Consider the following 14,851-nt stretch of genomic DNA (forward strand, 5'->3'; position numbering starts at 1 on the left):
ACTTTTATTATTCTATCAATTTATTTACCAGCTACAACTCAACCACATCAATTGTACCAGTATAATGTTGAACTTTTGCATGAAATTTGTTCTATATATAAAGATATGGGATCTGTCATACTGATGGGTGACTTCAATACAAAGATTCAAGGCCCGCGTTATAAATTTAATCCCGATGAAAGAAGTAGGCTTATGTATTCCTTAATACAAGAGTACGAATTGTTTTCAGTAAATACGCAGATGTTTTGCCATGGACCAGTAACAACGTTTCAATCATACGATAATGGTCCGTCTACTGGTATCGATCATATTCTTATGCCACTATCAGAAATTGGAAAGGTGTCAAATGCAAAAGTTATAGACAGTCAACCTTTTTCAGTATCTGACCATCGACCAATATTATGTTCAATAACATTAGAAAACTCAGTTTTCACTCATACTGAAAGTGAACAATCAACTCGTTCCGTTTCGTGGGATCGTGCACGCAAGTATGGTTACATAAATGATTATTCGTTCGCACTATCACAACACTTGTGGACGGCCGAATTTCCAAGACACGAAATTAATAAACTAACTATTGAGGATTACTACAACAAGAAAGTGTCTGCAATTAAGCAAGCCGAACAAGAGACATTGCCGTACTCTATATTCAAACCTTATCAAAAGCCATATAGGAATAAAAGTCTCACTCATTTGCGCGACATGATGCGTCTGAACAGAATCGAATGGTTAAACAACTGTAACTGCCATGATTTAAAATGCGATGCGTTCAATCATTACAAGCAGGCGAAAAGGGCTTTTCGTGACGCTCAAAGATCCGCAATTGACGAATATGAAAGTGCTATTGCGCAGAAAATTGAAAATGACATTGACGTTGACCAAAAGTCCGTATGGATCATTCTTAATAAGCGGAAACAGAAGCCACACACCTGTACAGCTTTAAAGAAAGATGGCACTTTGTTTACGGATAGTAATGATCTAATGAGTATATGGTATGACCATTTTCAAAACGTTTTTTCGCAATCTGTGTACAGTGAACCAGACCGTGAAACCTACATATCAGACCGCGTATCAACCATTCGTGAAGTAAATAGAACTCTCAACGAGAAGGATGTTTTACAATTTAGTTACTCTGATGTCATTAACATTTGTTCGCATTTGAAAAACAACAAAGCGTGCGGCCATGATCAAATCACTTATGAGCACATCAAATACGGAGGAAAACTACTCTTGAGACATCTACATCACTTGTTCAACATGGTAATACAATGCGGATATATACCGGGTGAGTGGCGAAAAAGAATTATTTTTCTTCCTTTTAAAGGTGGAAAAAAACCTCGCACTGATACTAACTCATACCGTGGGATATCTCTAGTGCCAAGTATCGCTAAAATATTTGAAAAACTGCTTGAGAACGAACTTACAAAATTGAGACCCGACTTTCCGAATCACCAGCAAGTTGCTTACCAAAAACAATTAAGTAGCATGAATGCATCATACAATCTACAAGAAGTTAAATTTCATCACATTGAAAAAGGTGGACCCGTCAAAATCGTTCTATTAGACAGTACTAAGGCGTTTGACACTGTCCCACACGACGGTTTGCGCATCAAATTATACGAATATGGCCTTCCCGCAAAATTATGGTGTCTTCTTGATAATATGTATTCTGATCTTACGAGTGCGGTATTCTCTGGTGGAAAGCTGTCAAATTGGTTCAAGTTGCATCGTGGTGTTAGGCAAGGAAGTGTACTTTCAGCAAAACTGTACTTAATTTTTATCAACGACCTCATTGACAAATTAGAGTCCAGCCAACAAGGTGCTTTTATACATGACCTCAACGCTAGTACACCCGTTCAAGATGACGATATTTCAATAATCGCAACTGATCGCCAATCTTCACAAGTTATGGTCAAAATTTGCGAAGAGTACAGCACCCATTGGAGCTTTGCGTTCTCTGCAGGTAAAAGTCAGCTCTTACATTTTGGTAAACCTACAACTGGAACCGATGTTCTTCTATATAATGAACCAATATCGACAGTTAAGATAGCAAAACATTGTGGAATTAATCTTTATACGTGCCTTAAGTCGATGGATCGTACAATAGACGTTTGTAGAACACTGCGTGCAACCGTTATATCTTTAATCCGTCTAGGTGTTCATCCAGCTATTTTAAACCCTATTGTTTGTTCAAAATTCGTAAAACAAGTTTGTTATCCGAAAGCGTTGTACGGATGTGAACTATGGGGCAAACTTACTTCAACTGAATGGTTAATGTTGGAAAGAACTCAGCACTACATTTGCAAAAATATTCAAGGATTACCACGGCGCACACGAAGTGATATGTGCCTTCCGATGATCGGTTGGTTTAGCATTGAAAGTTATGTGGACGAGAAGAAACTTCTATTCCTAGGACGGATATGTAATCTTCCGTGCGAAAGTGTATCTTTCCGTATATTAATTCGTAGAGTTAACGATTTTAAATACAACGACGGAAGCCATTCAAATTTGGGATTCACTGTTGACATTATAAACATTTTGAGGAAGTATGAGTTATCAACCTATTTTAACGATTTCTGTGAAACAGGACTTTTTCCAACACCTCTAATATGGAAGCGTATTGTGAAAACAACAGTGGCTGCTTTCGAGATTGTTAATTGGAAAAGACGTATTAACATTGATGATGATTTTGTTGCTTTTAAAATGATCAAAAAAGAATATGCACCTCACCCTGCATGGACTATAGCATTGAAGCATCCAAATTTACGGAAACAAGCACAATATTTAACTTCTGTTTGCTGTTTAGTAAAAGACTATGACAATGGGCAAAACATTCTCTATGACAGATGTGGTAAAATGTTTTTGGATCCTTTAGTGCACGCTATCGCTTCATGTGACTATCTTGACGAAACACGTGATAACTTTTGGTGTGAAATTATAAACATCAACCCAATTACTTTTAGTATCTTCCTAGCAAACATGTCTGATGAAGAACTATTTTATTACTTACTTTCTTGCAATTCGGACAATTTCCCACTTGAAACCGACCAATTAGAGACATTCCAAGCTATATGCGTTCGATATATCCATAAATTTGGAACTTTACTTCAAGATTAATATAACTGTAATATCCGTTACTGACAATTACTCACTTCAACTGATCATGACATTTTCTGATTTAATTTGCCTATGTTGTTCAATTGTTAATTTTTTGTGTTTATCATGTTTATTATTTTTCACTCTCCTCCTGGAGGCAATAAAGAATATAAATATATATATATATATATATATATATATATATTCGGTGAACTGAGAAATCTAAATCTGGTTCAAACCCTTCGTTGGGATATACTGATTTTTAAGTTCACATCATATTTATGACTAATAATTGCCATGCTGCAACTTTAAAGTATTACAATAATAGAATATCAAATCTTAAACTTTAAGTAATTACATGTAATTCTTAAACTTTTAGTAATTACATGACGTAATTCTTAAACTTTTAGTAATTACATGTAATTATTAAACTTTTAGTAATTACATGTAATTCTTAAACTTTTAGTAATTACATGTAATTCTTAAACTTTTAGTAATTACATGTAATTCTTAAACTTTTAGTAATTACATTTAATTCTTAAACTTTTAGTAATTACATGTAATTCTTAAACTTTTAGTAATTACATGTAATTCTTAAACTTTTAGTAATTACATTTAATTCTTAAACTTTTAGTAATTACATGTAATTCTTAAACTTTTAGTAATTACATGTAATTCCTAATTGCACCTATTTATGCTACTGTAATAAATATATACGGAGTATTGGCCTTTCATTTTGATATATTGCATTCACTAATATACTCTCGCACTATTTCATAATTTGTATACAAAAACTTTACGGAGAAAAAAAAAGGCAGTGGCTATTTTGCCTCTTAGAGTTTTGCTATTTTGCCGGTCCTATTTCAGAATTTTAATCAAGATGATATGAAATATATTGTTTAAGGAACTATTTATGCACAAATGATTTTTGTGGCTACATGTCAATAACCTTTTAATCTTCGCCTTGCCTTCCTGGTCAGTTAAATTCGGAGAACTCCACTCATTTTATTACATGTACATACGTTAATTTCTGTTAAACATTACACGTTCAAAAATAGAAAACAACAAATGTGATCATGTTATAAAACAAACTTGATTTTCGACAGATATGAAAAGCTTCAGCAGGTTTTGGAGCACTTTGAAAACGACAACTATGTGTAACTGAGAAAACGCGAAAAAGGACTAAAAAATCATGAAAACTAGACAAAACGTTAAAGATGAATACATACAAAAAATTTGTACACACAATGCATATAAATGGAAATCTAGCTATTGACAGCATTTATTTTATGAGTTTTATGAGTGGTGAATACTAAAATGTATATATATATATCTGCATTTCAGTCTGCAAAAGTGATGCAGACACAAAAGAAACAAAATTTTGTTGTGTTCAGTTCATGTCTGCAGTGGCAGCACCTTTCTGGTGCTGGCGCAAAAGAATATCACAAAAAAGCAAGGCACTGGTTTTGTAACGCTCGTCAAGCAGTTTGAAGTTGTTGGGTGTTACTTTTTGTTTCAAAACTAATATAATATTTTTATAAAAAGTTTTAATCAGAATGTTGATTTTTTTTATGGGTTTGTATGCTTTTCTTTTAAGAAAAATATTTTAGTCTTCCTATGAAAGAAAAAAAAAAATACTAGTATCAATTTCAGTAAAAATGGAAAACAACACGTTTTATAATTTATTGCGTCCGAAGAAGCGCTTTTCTGGATTTACCTTCATCAGCAACGCTCAAAGCCAAACATTTGAAATCCGAAGATGTATAAGTACCGAAAATCGTTGAAGAGCTTTATGTCAAAAATACCTAAAATAAATAGCCAAATTCATCTAAAGCCAACTTTGCCTGAGGGAGTTGAAGCCTAAGTTTCATAATAATTTCAAAATTTATAAACAGACAATTTTAGTAAAGTTTATGTTATGATGCTTTATTTTAGACTTCCCATTAAAGAAATAAGTACTAGCATCAATTTTGATATTTATGCTTTTCTTTTTAAAATATTTAAAAAATACACATTTTTAGAGACTACTTAGTCTAAAAGTAAAGAATATCAATTGAAATATTTTTGTAAAGAAGACATTTTGGTATAAAGATTCTTTATTAAAGTGTATGTTTCTATTTTTTTCTATTCTTGATTTCTATACTTCTATTAAAATCTTTATTAAGACCGGCAAAACAGCAAAACTCTATGTAAAATATAAATCACTATTTTGCCGCAGCCGGTAAAATAGCCCAGCCAAAAAAGTAGTGGTGTAAAAAATTAACGCCAATATTGTAGACCGTAAAATATCTGTTTTTGACGTTTTTACCGGCTACTGACTTCTGAACTCGGTCAATAGATTACATACTACTGTACATGTTTTATAGTTATCAGTATCAGTAAGAAACAAACACGAGAATTTCTTAACATTTTTAAATAATCGATTAGCGAGGGGGGATAGGAGGGGTCCTGATCCCGAAATCCTGGGCTTGAAAAAACTAAATCCCGAAATCCCGGGCTTAAAAACACAAAATCCCGAGGTCCCGAAATTCGCAAAAAAATAATTCCCGGATCCCGAAAGGGTCAATCCCGAAATCCCGAGCTTAAAAACACCCGATCCCGGAGTCCCGATAAAGGTCCTATCCCCCCTCATTAGCAAATTAGCAAAAGTCAATTTCAGATTCCGGATTTTTATCCGAATAAATTAAACTTTTACACACGGTACCTCCATCCGGGTTCCAAAACACGGCGATGAAGAAAGGTATTTTTGCAAAAAAAAGCATCGAGAATATTTAACCATTCAAAGCTCCTATTTTATATTCCACTGACCCTTTTAATAGTCTCAACATAGCATTAACGAAAAATTATACGCATATTGAACCTTGATCTGTTAATGGATGATAAACGATCAATTACCATGATTACCCTTTTGACAAGTTTTGTGACAAAAAAGTGTACAATGTCAATGTTTATAATCTTGTGCCGGTTTAGCCACAGGGGCGCGTATCATAGATGTTTTGGGGCGGAAATATATATGCCTGCCAGTCGACTGGTATACGTTATACATTTTGTTTTGTTGATAGCGTACACTATTATACATTCACATTGTGTTGATAGCGTACACTATTTACACAATGTATAACGCATACCAGTCGACTGCCATATATTTGGTAGGCTTTATACATTGTTGATTGTGTACGCTATTACTGGTATTAGTATTGACACAATGTATAATGCATACAAGTCGACTGGCATATATTTCTGCCCCAAAACATCTGATACGCGCCCCTGTGGTTTAGGTTATCAAAAGAATTTTAAGGCTTAACTTAAATAGAATACACCTTATCGCTAATCCTGGCTGATCCGGCCGCTTGAACTTTTGGCGCATACAACAATCACTTTTCCATTGTGGCGTCAGATATTTTGTTTTATGACGTCAAAATATTACGGGAACCTGTGTGATATCCAGCAATGGCGGACAAATAGCGATAAGGTGTATTATAATAAGTAATTCCATTTTGTGTAACAAAAGTTAAATTAACTCTTTTTTTTTAAATTATTTATGATGGACATTTTTTCCTGTTTAACGTTCTTGCAAAAGGTGTAAAAATAAAAACAAAAGATAGAAGAAGATGTGGTATCAGTGCCAATGAGACAACTCGCTATCTAAATAACAATTTCTATAAATAAACCATTACAGGTCAAAGTATGGTCTTCAACATGAAGGCTTGGAGTCTTGGCTCACATTAAACAGCAAGCTATAAAGGGCCCCAAAAATTACTGGTGTAAAATCATTCAAACGAGAAAAAGAATCCAGCTAATCTAAATAAAAAACAAAAAACACATATATATTATTATGAATCACATCAGCAAACGAGAACACAACAGGTTCTTGACTTAGGACAGGTGCAAAAACAATAGTGTAACATCACAACATAGAAAGACACACTACAAGATTAGTGTTTCCTACAGGTGGTTTTGGCGTGTAATGGCGCCCTGCCGCGATTTCTCGACGCCCTGCCCTTTTTGGGAAAAAAATTTGGCGCCCTGCCCTAGTTTTGTCGAAATTCCTGACGCCATGCCTTTACGGTACTGAAAGACATATTATATGAATACCGCTCGAGTTATTTCCCATCATACGTAAACAAAAGTTCACTAGGACGCCATTTTGTAATCGATTTCGTAATCAGCTGATTAGCAAACTGCAATAGATTGAATAGTGAATACAGATACTAATCACGCGTCCTGATTGTATCCCCCAAGTCCCAGAAACATCGTTTTGCCTAGAAGATTAATGATATGACATTGTTTTGACAAGAAACTAAACCGGAAAACGATTTCAAAACATCGATTGCTTAGATCAATATTTTTGACAGCTGATAGATTTCTAATTTACATAATATAATATACATTGTTTGCATGGTTGAACAAGCCAATGAACGGCGATCATGAGACATTTGTCAAAGTGAAAAGTAAAATTCTTTGCAAACTATTTTTAAATACAAATGCTTGACTGTACCTTAAATGAAATGAATAAAAATCCAAACTAAATTATTAAAAGCAGAATAATCCAGAAAATAAATGAATTCCTTGATGAAATGTTGTCTTTTGTTTACAAACATGTCACATGATCATTTTAGGCGGGGAAAATACTTGGGAAAACACCTAAGTAACAGACAACTATTTCTGGCTATTTATAGACATTTAAAATAAACAGCTGATATGGTAGTGCCATGAAAGAAGTAAAACTTGGTGTATCTATATTAATTTAATTTGGAAAAGGGTGTAGAGGGGAAGGGGTTAATTTGTAAAGTTATTTTTTTTTGTAATTTACTAAATTTTGGTTACTAAAAATGACCAGACAAATTCTTTAAGTTAATCATTTTAAATAGTCCATTCATATTTTTTTTTAAAAACCAACCTATCACCCTGATCTTTTTTATGGAACTCTGGCTTTGGCAAACCAACATTTTTTTTCAATGTGGTCCCACATCAAGAACAGAGATGCAAACAGTTTTTTTTTCCTGTCAGACAATGGGGCCTACAGGGTACCAAGTTTTGCCAGACCCATCAAATTTCTGCCAGACCCATATTTTCACTCAAAAATCAAATGAAATTATGCTATTGAACAAACGTTAATTTTGATTTTGTTGATATTATTATTATTTTAAAATAACCTGTGATTCATAACAATTGTAGTTTATTGAATAATGCATTACATAATATTGATCTGATTAAAAGTTATTCTTCACAAGAGTACTTGGAAACAAGATAGTCATTGGTAGTTTCATTCTGTTCAAATTCAAAATCTGACTCATAGTCAGAATCATTATCACTCCCAGATTCATTCGTCTTTACAGCTTTATCAACTTGAATAGGTGACTGGTTTGGTCTTTTACCGTGTTTCGACCCACTTACAAATTTTATCGGCCATGACATATTTCCTGAACTTCTTAACTATGCTTAATAGACCTCCTTCCTAGAGAGCGAATTTCTAAAACAAAAAACATGACGGAAATACGGAGAATTGTTCAGGGCGAGATGGACAAGGTACGAAAGACTATTACTGAGCGGAAATACTGGTTCCCGGAGTTAGAAAATGCGGGGGAACAGGACATTTACTTTTATTATAGATGATCGCAATTTTATAAACAAAATACTCTGCCGGGGCCGACGGGGATTTCAGTTTTGGCGGACCCAAGCGGACTTAAATATTGCCTGCCATCAGGTCCTGCACAGCTACAAGTTTTGCCGGACCTGCATAAATTCTGCCCCTTAGGTCCGACGGGTCCGACGATTAGTTGCATCTCTGCAAGAATATGATAGACCCAGAAAGAAGTCTGTTACATGTATATATTTTGAACAATAACTATTAAGAGGTCATTAAACTAGTATTTTTTAAATGAATCCATTTTATAGAAATTGCCTGTTTATGTTAAGTAAGTGCCCTAAAATTGTTGTCTATCGCGCTTAATGTGCCCTCTGAGCTAACAATTACCCTGCCCTTTTTAAAAGCTGCAGGAAACACTAAAGATACCAATTAAAATGGCTAAATCCAAGCAAAAGACATAAATACAAGTGAACATACACTGAATGAATAAATTTGATCTACATGTATGACACAATGTGATTACAAAATATAAAAATGTAAGGTTAAATCTTTGAGGTGCACCCTCTCTGGTAACAATTGTGTTTAACATGTTTAATGGAACTTAATCAAAACACATATTAACACTACTGAACAAACACTGAGCGAATTCATTTGATTTAAAAAAAACTGATGATACAATGTAAATAGAAAATCAATAAAATAAGGGCACGTGAAGAAATAAAGGCAACAGTAGTATACAGCTATGAGATGTTAAACAATAAAAAAAACCACCAACCTGGCAATTACCTTGAACCAAAAGCCACCATATACAATAATATACACCATGTACACAGGTAAATGAAATTAATTTTTGAATGTTCGTTTTTATAAATATATATGTACAGATATATGTATATATTGATTAACAAAATTGTACTTTTATCCTTACCTGTCATAATAAGCCCCTACCTATGGAAGTCTCCTGTTCTGAGCTTATTTTGAATAATTAATTAGTAAACTTTTCATTTACAATACCTTCAGGCATTAATTGTAGTCATTGTAGAGCAGAAGAATATAATGAGTTTTCGCCTGAATTATTTGGGTATCTTGATCCCTCTGAAAACATCTTATTTTCCAATGGATGACTCATATAAACAATCAGTCATTGAGATATTTTTAAACCAAAACTTATGCCATTAAGTCAGAAATACTAAGGAAATAAAAACAAAGCCAAGTGTAGGGTGAGTGCATTTACAATCTTCATTGTTAAAAAAATCCTTGCATGAACTGTAAAAAGTTAATTATGATATCTATTGCAAGGCAGAATTTCTGCCAAATCCAGTATAGATGCATGTACCATTACTTTTCAGTGGCAGTCCAAGTTTTCTTCTTTTGAACCAGTAAAAAACATGTGCAGTAATAAAATTGATAATTCATTCTATTCTGAATATGAATGAAATATTTACCACAGGATGTTAAACAAGAACCAAACAAACAATCAATCAATGGGGATATTGAAAAATAGAAACAAATACATGAAACCATGTCATTATTTGATATAAATATTTGAAGTGTTGTGAGAACAATAGATATTTGAATAATGCATAAAAAGATTGACAGAAATTAAAATTGATATTAGAAAGTAGTAAAACAGACCACATCAACAGCCACATAGGAGAATACATGTATATATAGAATTATAAATAAAGATACCAACAATCAGCAAATACCGAATGACCAGACTGGCCTGACTTGGAACAGGCACTAAAAGTGTTTGGGTGAAAACCAGTTTTACATGCACACAAATCTATTTTTAATACATGTATATAGATGATACATGTATAAATTGTATCATCAAAGTAAAACATAATAAAAAGCTTCAGTTTAGCTTCTAACAGAATGATCATGACCAATTACTTAATATAAAAGAGGACACATGCTATTTACAAGAGTAAAATAAAATCATCTGTTACAGAAAGCTACTTAGCTAGCTAATACACACAGATTGAGATTATGTCAGATATTTACAATCACTTTTTGAAAATTAGTTAGATGTCATATGAGATGATATGACATTATACCATTGTCAGAATAAAAAATGATATTTATATTAAAACAGAATCCTACTTTGAACTATTGGTGATACAAATGAAATTTGATTTTGCAGTTAATATGTTTTATGTCAATAAACAATTCAACTGAAATGCAGAAACATGACAATTAATGACACAATGTCAAAATGTAAGTTAAAGCGACCGATAAATTGAAATGACCTGATGCTACTGTTTAATTTGTGCTATCATGTTCAATTTTCTCTTGTCAGGTTGTCAGCAAACAGAATAAGAAGGAAAACTAATTGGCAATTTACTGCCACCTAGTGGATCAAATCCAGAAGTAAGGAGCAGGTAACTGCACCAAACAGGTGTGCTACAAGCCTTTCAGTGTGTATGTTTGGAAAGTGTATGAACATGGCAAGGCAAAGGGCTACCTATGGTGCAGTAACTTCTCAGTTGTTTCACGTCTTGTTAGAATACTGCGATCAATGAATTGCATTCTGGCATGACGTGTGGATGTGTTGTTTAAAAAATAACCAATTTAGCAATGAACAAAATTGGCAAAACTCAGATGTTTTTTAAAATACCTCTAAATTACAGAGGCAAAATTTAATCATTAAGAAATAATTCTTTGTTAACTTTTAAGAAAAACATATTTATAATTGAAAAAATCTCAGGGTTTTGTTCAGTAACAACTTTGAGTTGAACCAAACCCTAGATTTTCTGCTTCTCAGTTATAAGGCAAAATGCAGATACTGGAAATATATTTCTGATTTCCCACAAATAAATATTGTATGTATATGTATTTGCTAAATATGGTTATATTACATCTCATTTAATATTTATAAGATTTTAATTTAATTACATGTTACACAAGTATTTGATTCAACTATTACATGTATTAAATTATTAAAAAAAAAAACAAGTGTCTTGGTGAAAAAAGAAAAGTAATTCAGATTTACAATCAAGTTTTCAACAATTATACACATTTATTTAGTACTTGTATGCTATAAATTCAGAAATTATTGTGAGGTTATTATTGCAAAATTTGCGACAAGGTTATAATTGCAATAATTTGAAGTAGCATTTTGATTTTTTTTTATGAATTATACAGGATTTTTCTCGATATCGCAAAAATTAAAATCCTTTTTTATTCGAAAATGACTAAATAACAATAATAAATACACACAATTATTTCTGAATTTACAGTATTCATGATAAAAAAAGGAGTAATAGTGCTTCATGCAAATATTTTGCCAAATAAACAAACAAAATGTGGATGTATATGGGTAAATACAAGTAACTCATTTGCACTTACATTGGTTTTAGGACCTTGTCTTCATATTGTACAATAGAATGATATTTTAGAGGAAGAGATACATTGTAGCTTGTACAATAAGGAATTATTGAATTGTATTTAACATTTCATCCACTTTGTTGGGTTGAATATAAGTTAAAATCTCTGTGGTTTTAAAAAAAGTATCTTCTTGTTTTCTTTTGTATTTACAGTAGTGATCTACAACACTAAATACAAAAGAAAATATTCTAAACATAATGATTAGGATATTTATAAAATACAATATATCACCTATGATATGATTATTCTAAATTTACAGTTCAATGTTTATTTCACAATTTTCTACATCTGTTGTGTTATTTCTTTATATTGCATTTAATTGAAATGATTGCACTTTTTCTTTTCAAAGTTAGGTAAAAAAAATGTATATAATTCATTTAATAAGTCTTCATGAACAAGTTTTTGATTAATAATTTGTATATCCAGCTTCAATAAAATTTCATAACTAGATAGACAAGACTTGTATAATATTATAATATGCATGAGAAAAAACAAATCCATTGCTCTGTTTTATGTCAAATCTGAAAAACCCTTATGTTGATGACGAGTTGTCTCCTTGGCAATCACACTTTATTGTCTTAAAGATAAATGATACAGACTAGCTGTACTACATTTTGTGTACATGTACATGTAGCTGAATAATAACATCACAAGATTGACTCTAATTTTCGATTTTTTTTCTAATGATGAAATGACTCAAACATAGAAGATAATTATAGAAACAATCTTTTTTATGGCACTGTAATTTTAAACTTTCATTTTGATTTCTATTTTTGCATTTTCTTTTACATGCATGTGTACAAAATGTATACGGCTTGTTCATGCACCTCTGATTGAGGTTTATACTATTAACACGATAGTATAACACAAGAAAATCACAATATAAAGAGAAATATTTGAATATAAATTATTATATATTTTGTCTAGCCATTATGCATTTAAAAGAATATTGATTAATACATACCAGTATATGCAGACTCAAATTGTTCTTTGAGGTTTTATTCCAGATTTTAAAACTTAAAACTAGTTTATTTTATGTAGCATGTTAAGAATTGCGTAAACAAATTCCAAATTTATTTAAGGAATGACTGTAATATTTTTTTGAGTCTATGAAAAATAACAAAAAAATTGGTGATCACTGAATAACGTGCGTAGCGGGTTATTTAACAGTGTGCACCACATTTTTTATGTTATTTTGAATAGACAGAATAAATATTATTTCTAAATTCTATTTCAAACCGTAGAAAACCATGAAAAACGTTAATGACGTCACGGTCACATGACTAAATTATGTCTATGGGCTGATAACAAAATAACGTCAGCCAATCAGAAGACGTGTTACATCCAAAATAGAATTATATATATATAACATTTATGTACTATGAATTTGTACCATAAAAATTTATCTAAAAATTGTTGTGGATTAATTTTTCTTCCTTTTCTTCACATAGGTACAGCAACTGGTTGGTTATTAGAGTCACAGTGTGACGTTCGTCTCTCTCGGATCCTTTCAGGCATAGGTAATGCACTACATGAACACAATTGAAATATGAATAGACTGTTGTAGAATTTTTTGGGCTTAAAGTTTGATATGCCTAAATACCATGATGCATCAAAGACTCTTTTTAGCTCACCTAACCCATTGGTCAAGTGAGTTACTGATTTGTTCAAAAATCATGGTGGTCTTGCATGTTCACCTTGAGTGCTGGAGATTGTAGGTTTGAACCCCTGTCAGATCAAACCAAAGATTTAAAAATATGTATATGCAACTTCTCAGTTAAGCACACAGCATTAAGTATTAAGAGCAAAGACTTGTTGGATCTGCATCCAAATATTGTTCTGGGAAAGGTAACATGACTTGTTGTAGACAGAAGTATGTTAAAAATGCTGCTCTGTGTGTTGGTCAAGTACAAAACTGGGTGATATTCTTGCCCTTAATGTGCATTTGATTTGCTGCTGGATGTCTATCATCCATCCATCATCATCTCTTAAATTGGGACCAAACTTTACCACAATCATCCTTGGGGTATTTAGTTAAATAAAGTTTGTCTGATGATTCAGCCTGCAAAAAAATCTGGCAGACATATATATGCATGGTTAAGACTAGAATAAAGACATCTTTACAGAGGTAAATTGCAAGTTTTTCTTTTATCTTGAAAAATGCTGTAGACAGTGAAAACTTTTAGATCTACTAATTATGCTAATTGACAATTTACATCAAAACTGTTAGCAAAGTTATTTCAGGAGTTATAGCCTTTTTTCCCTTCATTTTTGCCTATTATCTGGATAGAAAGTAAAAAATCTTATAGAATTGTCCTCCATTATGGTTATTGTTGAAGATGAACATAGGCAATGGTGAGTGACACTGACTCTTTTAGGGTCTCTATTTCCCCCCATCTTTTTACACTTTTTTAGGTAAAGGGTTATTGGGTTGGGAATGGCCTTCCAGCTATACCGAGGATTCAAAGAAGATGGGACTATGTGTGTTAGAATAAAAAGGTAATGGTGGAAAATATTAGGATAATATTTGTTTTAATAGTTATTATTGCTTGCTCAAAGAAGAATTTATCTTAACCTTAAATTAGGAAACTTAGAAAACACAGATTTTCTTTCAATGAAGTGTCAGAACAATATCTTTTAACAGAACTGTTTTAAACTTTCAGTCTGTATTTAATGTTGTCAATCTGGAGTGAAAATTTAGGTAACATATAACTATTAGCCCTGGGTTGTAATTTAGATTGTTCACCAATTAATAATAGTTGCTGTGGTATAGTG

The 14,851-nt window shown here is 32.3% G+C and overlaps 1 protein-coding gene across 8 annotated transcripts in view; it reads left to right on the plus strand.

The window, feature by feature from the left end:
- The first annotated feature begins 5,777 nt into the window (after window positions 1-5,777).
- LOC139512636 (uncharacterized) overlaps window positions 5,778-14,851 on the plus strand; it is a 30,250-nt gene continuing 21,176 nt past the window's right edge. Inside the window, exons 1-4 of one of the 8 annotated variants that reach the window (XM_071300383.1) lie at window positions 5,778-5,836; window positions 10,989-11,059; window positions 13,528-13,596; window positions 14,492-14,575. In XM_071300383.1, the coding sequence (XP_071156484.1) occupies window positions 14,514-14,575 (62 nt within the window). In that variant the 5' untranslated portion in view covers window positions 5,778-5,836; window positions 10,989-11,059; window positions 13,528-13,596; window positions 14,492-14,513. Of the gene's footprint in view, window positions 5,837-10,988; window positions 11,088-13,527; window positions 13,597-14,491; window positions 14,576-14,851 lie in introns of all 8 variants that reach the window. The other 7 variants (XM_071300384.1, XM_071300385.1, XM_071300387.1 and 4 more) reach the window with 7 other exon arrangements.

Source organism: Mytilus edulis, chromosome 2 (genome assembly GCF_963676685.1).
Source record: "Mytilus edulis chromosome 2, xbMytEdul2.2, whole genome shotgun sequence".
In the NCBI taxonomy this organism is placed as follows: domain Eukaryota; kingdom Metazoa; phylum Mollusca; class Bivalvia; order Mytilida; family Mytilidae; genus Mytilus; species Mytilus edulis.